The sequence below is a fragment of the Pinus tabuliformis genome, chromosome 1_1, assembly GCF_031772625.1.
Source record: "Pinus tabuliformis cultivar Carrire ecotype Pingquan chromosome 1_1, CPIR1, whole genome shotgun sequence".
NCBI lineage: Eukaryota > Viridiplantae > Streptophyta > Pinopsida > Pinales > Pinaceae > Pinus > Pinus tabuliformis.
Genome location: NC_142297.1, coordinates 644,022,926 through 644,035,862, shown reverse-complemented (window position 1 = coordinate 644,035,862; position 12,937 = coordinate 644,022,926). Strand labels below are relative to the sequence as shown.

Genomic DNA, 12,937 nt, shown 5'->3' with positions numbered 1-12,937 from the left:
TTATATATATACATATATATTCTAACTAAAATTATAATAATAGGTTGTTAAGTTAAAAAAAATAAAAATAAAAAAAATAAATAAATTATAGATAAATAAATAAATAAACCAATAATAATAATTATATATATATATATATATATATATATATATATATATATATATATAAAGAGCTCAAAAACGAGGAGGGGCAGAAAAACCGACTAAGAAGAGAGTGCTGGAATCCAGCACCTACTGATTTTCCAGCCATCATCTCTATTGAGATTGTTCGGCCTCTTTTCAATCTCAATAGCTTTCCTCAATTTACGATAATGGAACTGAGCAACTTTGGCAACAACCTTGAATTCACATAATTTAAAACCAATATTAAATTAAAAAAATAATAAGAAATGATGATACTTTTCTTGAATGTACAGAAAAAACAATATTGAATTCAAAAACAAAACAATAATGCTTTTGTTTTAGGAAAAGTATAATACTCAGCAGCTTTCATGTTTGTGATATAGTATATATTATCATTAAAATGTTTTAAAAATTTTACTTTAAATTTGTTTATAAGAGTATGATGTAGTTCTAATAAATATTAACATTTAGATCTAAACTAAAGATATCTTTTCAATAATATTTTGTATTAATTTAATTTATTACTTAAATTAAATTGTTGTTATAATAATTTAAATCACATATTTATTAACAAAAATGAAAAGTATTAATGAAATAAGTATGGGTACCTGTGTTAGGATTATAGGGCCTCCTTGAGAAGCAAATAGACCCTCGGATTTCATCATGTTTACAATCATGGTTACAAATCTCTCTATCTCTATCTGCACCCACGAACATAGTGCCAAATTTATAGATCAAACTTAATAAAACTATAATAATGACGATTTCAGTTATAAATTTCTGAAATATATCCATACCTTAAATGGCATGTTATCTGTTCGAAAAATTATGCGCGGGATATCATGGAGCCAATACGGAAATCCACTGCAACAGGATTTAAAATATTTATTGATGTTATAATGAATTAATTTCATAAGACTAATTGTGTGGCGGGAAAATATGTGAATTTGCATGGGTATTGTTAAATAAAATAAATTAAGATTATGTAATTTTATTTTATTTTAAAATATATTTATTTGGATTTAAGTTTTTGTGATATGTTGAGAGAATTTTTGTAAAAATCACATCGAAAAATTAAGTAATTTTTTTGATAAAAATCATATAAAAAATTATAAAGCTAGGCGAATCATCTAGTATGTTCATCTTCATGATAAGATGAAGAACCAAATCATGGCATTTGATTAAATAGATGAAGAGATGTCATGATCTGGTTCTTCATCTTGATTTGAAGATAAACCACACTAGATGGTTATCTAGTATGTTAAATAAGATAAATGATGTGGCCGGAAAATATGTGAATTTGCATGGATATTGTTAAATAATATAAATTAAAAATGATGTAATTTTATTTTATTTTAAAATATATAAAATATATTTACTTGAATTTAGCTTTTTGTAATTCAATTTTATTTTTTTGGTAAAAATCACATAAAATACTATAAAATTAGGGTTAGTATGTTTCATAATAATATGAAGAACTAGATAATGGCATTAGATTAAATAGATGGAGAGATATGTTACGATCTGGTTCTTCATCTTGATTTGAAGATAAATCACACTAGATGATCTTGATTTGAAGATAAACCACACTAGATGATTTGAAACGCGTCCATATTATGAATGCTGAATTTTTTTATTTATAAAAATCACATAAAAAACTATAAAATTATGAGTTTAGAATCATAATTTGATTTTTCATCGAATTCTTCCACTTATAATTTCTTTATGTGATTTTCAACTTTCAAAATGTATTTATATTCAATGCAAATACATATACGGAGTACTTACCCGAAATTCCATTCAGATTCAATGTATGGTCCAATTCTAAGACTTACATATAATCCTTTAGAGTGTATCAACTTCACAAACGCGACCAAGTCAAATCTCCCTGCAAAATTAAACTGTGACAGACAACAACATTAGATTTATGAGATTATATATATCTTAGTTTTAGCCCAATGAAAGTTGAGCTTTGAAATACAATTAGACATTTTAATTAAAATTAATTTTGGTTTGTTGAGGTTGGAATTCGATGAAGTATGTTGTTTTGAGTTTCTGATTTTTTTTTAAGTTTTAAAGGAATTCAAAATTTATAAAGGTGTTTCAATGAATTTTGTTTGATATTTTGTGAAAAATGGTTGGAAAAATAGATTTAAATTATTAAATTTATATAGGAAAAATGGGTAGATTGATTTTTCAGTAAATTTATTTTTCAATATTTTGAATTGTTTATGTATTTAATAATATATTTCAAGTAAAGAAAATAGTAGTTTTAACGAGAATTATCTTTTTCAAAAAAAATTTCAATAATTAGATTTCCTCGTTTTAAATGTGGTTGAAATTTTCCTATTTAAAATGTGACTAGGTTGAAATTTTAACTATTTTTTTTTTATAAAAGAATATGAAAAAGGTTTTGTTTAATTTTTTTATATTTTGTTTTTCTTGGTTGAAATCTGTTGTTACAATTTTAGGTGAGATTCTGATGTTTAATTGTTTAAAATGTATTTCTGAATATATAAATGGGTTGGAATCTTATTTTACAATTTTAGGTGAGATTATGATGTTTTATTGTTTAAAATGTATTTATGAATGCATAAATAAATTAGTATATCCAGAAAAATCTTTGAAATATAAACTACACAATTTTAACTTATAATTTTAACAAATAACATATTCTTATCATTTTTCAGATAAAATTAACTAGAAAATATATCAAAAAAATATAAATATAAATAAAAGTTCATCCAAAAAAAATTTAAAAAATCATAAAAAATTAGATTACAATTTTGAGAAAAATATACCCTATTTTGAATGCTCCTTATGCTGTTAAAATGTAATATTGTTGCAGATAAGCATGATAAAAAATACAAGATATTAAAATGTAATATTGTTGCAGATAGCCATGATCAAAAATACAAGATACAAAACATGATAAGGGAAAATGATGTCATCATTTGATATAGTTACAGAAAACATGTTTGAATGTTAAAATGTAATATTGTTGCAGATAATCATGATAAAAAATACAAGATATTAAAATGTAATATTGTTGCAGATAGCCATGATCAAAAATACAAGATACAAAACATGATAAGGGAAAATGATGTCATCATTCCGTATAGTTACAGAAAACATGTTTGAATGGAAAAGTTGCAGATAGCCCTAATAAAAAACTAAAAGAAATACAAAACATGCGGAGGAAAAAGTGATGCCATCATCAAATACAGTTACAGAAAACATGATTGAGTGAAAATAATTACGATGATAATGTAACTTGGTCAATAAAATTTCTAGAAAATACTGTTACCATCATCAAAGATACAAAACATTTTGAAGAGAAAATTATGGCATCACGAGGTACAGAAAACGTTGAGAGACAAATCATGGATGACCGCTTTCTATATAGCATCATTTCAAAATGATGCTTCCATGAATTATAGTAAACATGTTAAATAACAAATACTGGACTGTAATGTTACCTAAAACATTGGTGATAAAAATTTCAGAAAACATTGTAATGTTACCTAAAACATCGGTGATAAAAAATTCAGAAAACATTTTACAGATTTCGATACAGCACAAATTTCAAAGACATCCTGCAGATTCCAGTACGGTGCGAAAATCGACATGTCTTGAGAGTCAACTCTCACACTTCGAATGAAAATATTGCCCAGATTATACAGAAAAATTGGGAAGTTTCCATTGGCTCTTACCTTGCCCTGCTCTGGTTCATGCGCATTCCAGAAAACGTAGGTCTGAATGCAATCCAGTCCTCCCTCTTTAGCTTTGTCTATTATCCCAGGCCACATCTGTACAGTTACACAAATAGTAACCATCATTCAGCACTGATATCATATGAATATACAATGTATATATATCGTCAAATAGCAGAGGAGAAATGCAGATTCCACATTTGTACAAATGTATAAATAGTAATCATTATCCACCACTGATATCATATGTATAAACATTGTATATATATCAACAAAAAAGAGAAGAGCAGAAATACAGATTCATTGTATATATGCTGTGATCTAGACAGAGCAAAAGGAGGTGAGAAATGTAGATCAGAATGCAGGCAGAGCATTGGCCAAAAACTTACCTCTGGGGTGCTGCGTGGGTAGTGAATGGATCCCGAAAAGAGAAGCATTCGTTTCCCATTGATGATCAGAGAAGTCCCGTCGTATGTAACTGTGGCTCCGGCATTCAATCCTCTGAGCATAAATATGGAGATCCACAAGCAGAAACCTGCGAATTCAACGACATTGCTGCTTGAGATGGCCACGAGTGAATGAACTCCCTGCGCTTCCACAGGAAGGAAAGGATGTAATGCGCCTTCTTTATATATATTTGATTTGCAGGAATATATGTATCAATTCAGTCTTGGAAGCAAAGAATATAGGCCCTTGTATAGGAATATATAATTATCTGAAGAATTATGACTCGTATCTTTTGTGATTGGTATCTTTTGCGACAATAATGGATACGGCCGTTTCATGCGGGAGGACAAGGAAAATGTGACACCATTTGCATAAAGTTGTTTTTATAATTTGTCAACATTTACATTCACCCCATGCAACTTTGGCCCATGTTGTGTCATCATTATGAAAGAAAATGGTTTTACTTTTTGCAGGGACACTGTTTTGTGAAGCACCAAACCAATTGCATGGTGGGAAAAGTATGTTTTTCCTTTTTGCAGGGACCCTCTGTTTTGTGAAGCACAAGAGCAAGTGCATGGTGGGAAAGTAACTTTGTAATTTATTGAATTTGAGCATTTCATTATCACTATTAAGGCATTTCAATTTTGGATTTATTGAAGAGTTAAGAAGTATTAAAGGCATTTTGATTTTAAGAAGTATTAAATGTATTTTGATTTTAAGAAGTATAAAAGGCATTTTGATTTTTAATGGATAAAAGTATAAATATTTTGAATTACAATGTGTAATTAAGAATTTGATTTTTATGTGATGAACATTGTTTACATATTATTATTGAGAGAAGTATTGGATGGATCAGTGTCATTGGCTCATATCGGAGCCTAACTTCACATGGTGTTGAGGAGAATTGACCCCGTGACCTCTCATAGAGAGGTGCTTATGTGACGGGTACTCGACCAATTAGGTTAACCCTCGGCTATTTTGTTATCACTATTAGTATAGAGAAATTTTAATTTTGGATTTATTGAAGCGTTAAGAAGAATTACAACGATTTTAATTTTGAATCAATACAAGTGTAGAAAAGCACAAATTTATTGAATTGCAATAAGTGTGTAATTTAAGGATTTGATTTCTACATGATTAACATGGTTTACATATCACTATTCTTTGTTTAAATTCATTTTTAACTTTCATTTTATCAACTATTAATATTAATAGGGATGAGGCATAATTCATGATTAACATGATTCACACATATCCATTTTTATTAGCATTGTCATTGTTAATACCACTTACATTTATTACTTAGCATTATTAGTTTATATCCATTTCAAACGTTATTAAGCATCAAGAGGGATCAAATCCATTTTGTTGTAGCCATAAATACCTTATGTTGTTGTTGTTTGTCCTAAGCCCTTATAAATGAGTACAGAAACTAATATAGCCAACCCCATTTAACAAGGGTGGATTGAACTCAAATGCTTCAAGGCTACAATAATAGCCAGAACTAACAAACCCCATGCAAGGGAGGAGCGTTCTCACTAGGATTCGAATCTGAGCTTCATCACAATAAAAGTTCCAAGTTACTAGGCCAAGTATTAAGGATTTCATTTTATAAATGATATTATACTTAATTTACAATGATTGCACTTCGAGACACATTAATTGAGTATGCAAAAGATGTGTCACTTCTATCCATAATGCTTATGTGGTATATATTGACAAAAAATATTACTAAAATAAATTATAGCAATAACTATATAAGCCCAATGTATTGTTTGCACCTCAAAGATATGATCCTTCTTAGCACTTGATAAATCAATGTATATACATGTGTTCACACCTTCTATTTCACAATCTATTTCTTCTAATTCTTATGTTCTATTTTTAATCTATAATTTTGCCATGTATGAGCAAGTGTGTGACCCTGTGGAGAGTCAAGTGTGATGCATGAAGGTTCCAACACATGAAGGGAAAAGGAAGTGTGCCCCTTGGAAGCCTATAATAGTATGCAGCTTGAAAGGAACACACGAGCGAAATGACATCACAAGCTAAGATGCATAATAGTCCACAAGTTAAAGTGATGAGTTAATCCAACAACACACATTCAATAAGATTCGTACAAATGCAAATAAAATATTTCATAAGCATATGCGTATGTTAAATGACATACATTTTCAATACAACAAGAATAATCCTACTATATTAACAACATATGCATGAAATAATGTTGCCTCTGATTTTATTATTATAAGTGAAAGTTTATCCATACATACACCATTGACGACCACTAGCCCCAATAGTGGAACATTATAGTCAAGAACACATGCTCCTCCAAAGAAGTATACTTGCTCTACACTATGGAGAAGCCAAGTCTCTTCACAATACTCCCAAGCTCTTTCTAAGCCTAAGCCTAGCCAACATCTTGGCTCCCAAAGTGTGTTACATGAGTTATGAGGTTCTATTTATAACAAGAGGGGGTGACTCTTCAACTCCCCTTTGCGACCTTTGGACCATCCTCATGACTCTTCAACTTCTTCACAAAATAACGCATTACATTACATGATGACTTTTCATATTCCAATATTGACACTTGGAATTTCACTTATAGCATAATTACAAATAATATCACATTTTCCACTCATACTCATATGAGACAAAATATGGTAGAGACAAATTGACAGCCTAACAAGACACAACACTATGATGTTGGAGTTTGGGAGAAGTCTAGCTCATCAACCTCCACTTGCTACTTCTTGGTCACATATTGGTGCCAAGCTTGGTACTGTGTGATGGTGTCCCTAAACTGCTTAACGATGTCTAGCTAGAAGTAGACTCTAGCCTTCATGGTATCCGAGTACACTGTCTTGGAACCTGTCTCCAACTTGTTCTGAAGCATGAGCAACATTATTTTGACTTTGACAGGACCACTATTGAACTTTTGCACCTTGTGTGCGCTCAACTCGAAGTCTTCCCTTGTGGCCCCTTGTCTTAGCTACTCCAAGTACTCTTTGACCTCCTATTGGACTTGCTTCTTAGGTTTAGCTTTGGTGAGGGAACTGATTGATGGGATTTGGTGTGTTCTCACCAAGACATGCAAACCACTATACAACCACACATATGAGGCATGTGTGCGGCCAATGAATGAGGCGAGCTACTTGTTGTTCTGAATCAACATTGAAACCTTCACTTTCTCCCGCTCTGCTTGTGGCTTCATTTTCTTCACTAAGTCAAGCGAGGCCCCTTTGAACCGCATATTTCACTCCTGTACATAGGCAATGGCAGCATGTATGTTTTTGAGAGTTTTAACAAAATCTTTACTCTGTTGTGGTAGGCCATGCAAACAGACAACTACTTTATGCACCGTTACAAACTTGTCATAGAGCTTCCACATGATTTATCCAAGTGTTGATACTTTAGCAAGTATCACTTCTCTCATCTCCTGCACTGCTGCTCAGAGTTGTTCTACCTCTTACCTGGCAGCTTGCAAATTTTGTGCCAGTTATGCATTCTCGGTCGTCAAATATTGATCATTTGATCTTGTTGATCCTGCCTAGGCCAAGCTGGCTTCATAAATTGCAGTTGGATGCTTCCTGGTATCTGACACTATCACCCTTTCTTTGATGAATGTAGGTGAAGCATGATCATTTGGAAAGTGCTTCCTTCGTGCTTGTACAATCCTCTTCTGGAACTCATCAAATGATAGATTGTACAAATCCGTGACCGAATCACAATCAAGGAGAAAAACATATCCTTGCTCGCTCGGGGATGGATCTACTGCTAGAGGTGGTGGAGATTGAGGGATGACTTGTGTTTCTCTCGGCATCAGGTCAACATCTTCATGTTGAATCTCCTGTTCCAACTCCATGTCTGTCATTTCGATCAATTGCTCAATCTGTTGAGCAAGCTCCTGATCCTGCATCTGTTCACCTTCCTCCTCAACTGCTATTTGTTTCGGTTCTTCAACCCGTATCGGCGTTGGTTCCTTTGTCATCACGCCTTGCCTTTTTTCTTCTTCCTGCTTCTGCTTCCCTTCTCGTTCTGTTAGGCCCCTTTTCATAACTCGTTCTCTCCTTCTCAACTCTTATTCTTCCTTTAGCTTCTTCTCTGTCTCCTGAAGCTTTAGTTCTTATTCTTGCAACCTCTGCTCTTCTCTCTTCCTCCGCTCTGCTCTCTTCATCCTTTGCTTCCTCTTTGCTTCCGTTGCCATAACTTATTTCTCAATAATATGATCTTCTTTCATTTACAACTTTTCTCTCCCTCTATACTGTCATCAATCTTCCTCTTTCCCTTGTCCTGCATGAGATTGTTGCCTTCTACTATTGTTGCTTCTAGAACTGTTGATGTCTGTGGAGCAACCTTTGAATTCCTTGCTATACTAACTGACTCATTCATTTTGGAGGTGTTGTAGCAATACCTCCAAGGATCCTCCTCAGGCCAATGAAATGCCCCGCTGATCCATGGAAAGTAAACTCTCGTACAATGGTCCTTGAAAATACTATGAGGATCATACAGATTAAATTCCTTAGTACCGAATTCAAATTTCACTATTTCCTTAGCCTCGACATCTACGACTTTCAAGTTCTTTATCTTGTATAATCTAATATAGAAAGGAAGAGTGTGTAACACCCTCCTCCCACATCTACCCAAGCAATCGACAAGTCGGGGTAAACATGCGATGAGAGGCTACTATGATATGATTCAACCTCCTAGGTAACCTTAAGGAAATGGAATCGACGGAAACACAACACACAGACCTCCCTCAGGTGCTTCAGGACCCCTAGGAGCTAATCCACCACTCCAGGTGCCCAACCCTTGAGTTAACTTAGAATTTAGATGAATTAAACCCAAATTTGCTCCCATGACAGGGCATGCATGCAACTATAACCCCAAAGTTGCTCTCATAGGCTTTCCTACCAGCGACCAAAGACCCAATTTGTCATTGTTATGCCAACAACTCTCGGCTTTGATCCACTTTTTCAGGCCCAGACCTCAGGTCACTGTCTAAAACTGAACCATCTCTTCAAATTAGTAAAATAACATGGAAATGACACTGATGAAGCAAATACTTGTTCAAATTCTTGACTGGACCCCTACTAGCCATGACATGCATTTTTTCAAACACTTAGTAAATATTCAACGTACATGTGTAAATAACAGATCCAAGCATAGGGGTCTCCTACTTATCTGAGATTCGCTATGAATCATTGTCTCCTTATCACATTAGATGTCATTTCATCCATTAGGTCATAGATACATTGATGATTCAGTTACAAGTAAAAACATGATGAAAGCCACACATGCTGCTCATAGAACATGTAAATAACCAACATAATAGGGACAAAATTATCCATGAAATCACAACCATATATACCACATATAATCCATCATAATCCTCATAGAAATACTAGGAGAAATAACCTTTCATTAATGATGTAAAATCCAAACCCGGGATGGGGCTTCCACATTCCACCCAATCGTAGAATGGCTGAGCCAAATCTCGCTTCAGTCATTCACCCCTGTGCCATATTCCAAGCATGAATGTGGGATCTCATAGAACACATCAATCAATACTCATCCAGGGCTTCCAGAGGCCATCCACCTCAACCCATCAAACATTGATTCCACCTCACGGTCAGACATCACCAAAACCATTATCAGATCAATCTTTATCCCAACCTTCTAGGGATCTAGAGCATTTGTTCCAATCAAGCCTCCAAGACTAGTAACTCAACCCACAACTACAATTAAGCTCTAGAGAATTTCCCAACCAAGGCTCCAGGACTAGTAACTAAACCACCAAGGGCTCCAGAGCGTTTGTCCAACCAAGGCTATGGGACTAGTAACTCAACACAAGATGTTACAGGGCTCTAGAGTGTTTGTCCAACCAAGGCTACATGAACTAGCAACTCAACCTAAGCTAAGGAAACATGAGAAACAACCAAAGACAAACAATGAAAGTAAAACCATAATCACCATGGCTATCCATTAAATGGCAAGGCTAGGCAATCCACTGTCAATCCCGGCTATCCTCCATGCCAATGAAAAATCGTGACCAAGAAACCAAATGCATGTGCCATGCATGCCAAAACTAGTGAGGAAAACATACATGCAACTTGATACTTGCAAGAAAAACTCGTTGTAGCTGTTGATATCGATGCCCTCTTGTGCTTTCCTACTCTTCATTTTCCTTCTTGCTCCAAGAATCCAAGTATGCCACACCCACCAAGAGTCCTCCAAGAAAACTCTAAGTCTCCAAGGGTATGAGAGAGAGAGAATAATGAGAGGGCTCCAAAACTAAACGGACCAAGTCTCGCCCACTAATCCTCATAATCCTTTTTATTAATGAGGCCTCTATTTCATTCATTTTCCTCCTCACATGCAACGTGTGACCTTTCACCTTTCTTTTCTCCTAATTTCCATTATTTTCATAAATGAAATGCTAATAAATGCCTCATGCATTTTCAAAGCCTTAGCCAATGCCTTTGCCAATTCCCTTAGCCATAATAAACCGAATCAACACCCACTATGATGTTTCTCCCACCATTCATCTTGGAATACGAGTCCCATTATCCGTGGTCTTATATATTTTTACAAGAGTTTTTAACCAGGGTTATTACAGAGTGGGCCATCATGCTTTCTTCTTCTTGTGTAGTGTTGCTAACAACCCTGTAGCGAGATGGTATGATACTTCTTGCACGATCAATTTTTCAATGGCATACCTTGGTAAGACATGAAGAGGCTTCTCTCCACCAAACACTTTGATGAAGGTTCCACTTGGTGAGGCATACCAATCTGCAATGTCTATTATTTCCTCCATTGCTTCTTGGGACATGCAAGGTGGATCTTGTTCAAATATAAGCTTGTATAGCGGGATGATAAATTGGTTAGTTAGTTGTGCCATTACTCCTTGATAACGACATTCTGAAAGCAACTTGCAATAGATGTTCACGACAGTATCTCATGGTGTCCATGTCTAGTTCATGCTAGGGAATTGTTGCTTCGCACAGATTGCATCTAGTAAGTATGCAAACATATAGGCAGATTCCTAGCCTATGCTAAATGGGCCTTCAATTGTTGAGCCAACATATATGACCAATTGAATGGCCTCCCATCATTCGCCAACTGATCCAATAAGACTGCCCCCCTTCAAGAAAGGTTTATGGACCATGGATTCTGCAAGCGAAGATAATCAAGAGTTGGTAAGCCTTACTAAGGAACTTTGTCTTATACACATGGGTGGGTATTTGTTGAAACTTTGATGTCTCTTTCACCCAGTGTGATTCGGATCTCTTCAGCTATTGGAATTAACCAAGACCTTTTACTTATGTGATGTTAGCTGAATTGCATATGAAAGAGTATGAAAATCCACATGTGCATACTGTAAAGAAGATGAAACATAATGTAGACCATCAAATCAAGAACACAAACACATTAATAACGAAGTGCACCCAGTGTGGGTTACATCTCCGGGCCTTGGTGTCAAGAGTGGGGAGGCTGCTTCATAATGCTACAAGATGATGATGAGTACATAGTACATTCTTTGTCATTACAAGGATATATTACCTCAATTAGAGTGGCATGTATCTCCATGAGAGGTTCTTAAAGACTCTCACTCATATGGGAAAATTCCCTCAACAAGAGTTACATGTCTCTTCATGAGACATCCTCCTATAGGAACTCTCACTCAAATGGGCCCTCCTTCAGCATGACAAGCTAATAAAATCTCACATGATGTGACATACAAGTATCCCTCAACATAATGGTAATTAGGGACCTCAAGAACAAAAATAACATCTCAGCAAATAAGAAGAAATACATGGCATAACTGCATCATTTACCTCCACTTTTGGGGATGGCTGCAAAATTCAAAGCTCAACCACTGAAATAGAAATCACTGCTGAATTCATGGCGCGAAATCATGTCAAACGACTATAAACGTTTCCCCTTTCTAACACAATCAAATTTCGGACCCTTGGGAATCTTGAAGATTCCCCTAAAGGTTCCTTCCTGAAAAATGCTAAAAAATCTACTGCTCGGATCAAGATTCTGAGCACACCACTGTGCTCCCTATGAAATTTTTTGAAAAATGACTATAATTTGGCATCATTATGCCTCTGTCAAAAATCAACCTCGAAGGGAATCTTTTAGATTTCTCAAGATTCTACCATGATTCTTTGCTACTGGATGCCTGAATTTCTACTGCTCATATGGGGAAATGGTCTGCACGGTTGGACTTCTAGTGATAAAATGTGCAAAAATGACTATAAGATTGTCAAATTCTAACACTGGCACCTTTGTTCCTCAAGAGAATATTTTCAGCGTCCAAGAGATTCCCTAGCTCAAGGTTCTGCTCCTCTAATCGCTCATGTTTTTTCTATGGTCCTTCCTTTGTCGATGGTCAAATGAAATGACTCCAGTTTAAATATAATATTTGGGGTAGACATAACAACGAGACTCGCCTAGCGTAATGGTTAAGTGGCAAATTCGGGGGACAAGGGTCCCGGGGTCAAACTCGTGGGTCTCTACCCTGTTATATATGTTGGCCATTTTAAATGGCGCATTTGTTAAATTTTGGTGGGCACAATTTGCAATTGGTTAACGTTGGTGACATCAACATGTAACCGTTATGTTTTTTTTTTTAAATGGCATTTGGT

The 12,937-nt window shown here is 34.7% G+C and overlaps 1 protein-coding gene across 1 annotated transcript; it reads right to left on the bottom strand.

The window, feature by feature from the left end:
• Window positions 1-878: 878 nt before the first annotated feature.
• Window positions 879-4,547, bottom strand: LOC149214993 (beta-galactosidase 14-like). The gene is made up of 4 exons (XM_089391027.1): window positions 4,226-4,547; window positions 3,837-3,932; window positions 1,912-2,024; window positions 879-987 (listed from the first exon to the last, which is right to left on the bottom strand). The coding sequence occupies exons 1-4, from the start codon at window positions 4,343-4,345 to the stop codon at window positions 894-896; spliced, it is 423 nt and encodes a 140-aa protein (XP_089247153.1). The 5' UTR covers window positions 4,346-4,547; the 3' UTR covers window positions 879-893.
• Between the last annotated feature and the right edge of the window lie 8,390 nt (window positions 4,548-12,937).

What these genes read in the sequence shown, in the direction of transcription:
- LOC149214993 (XM_089391027.1), bottom strand. Translation starts at nt 4,345, where the DNA reads ATGCTCAGAGGATTGAATGCCGGAGCCACAGTTACATACGACGGGACT. An exon ending in ATGAACCAGAGCAGGGCAAG is followed by an intron (nt 2,025 to 3,836) that starts GTAAGAGCCAAT and finishes TGTCTGTCACAG; the next exon opens with TTTAATTTTGCAGGGAGATT. An exon ending in GAATCTGAATGGAATTTCGG is followed by an intron (nt 988 to 1,911) that starts GTAAGTACTCCG and finishes ATCCTGTTGCAG; the next exon opens with TGGATTTCCGTATTGGCTCC.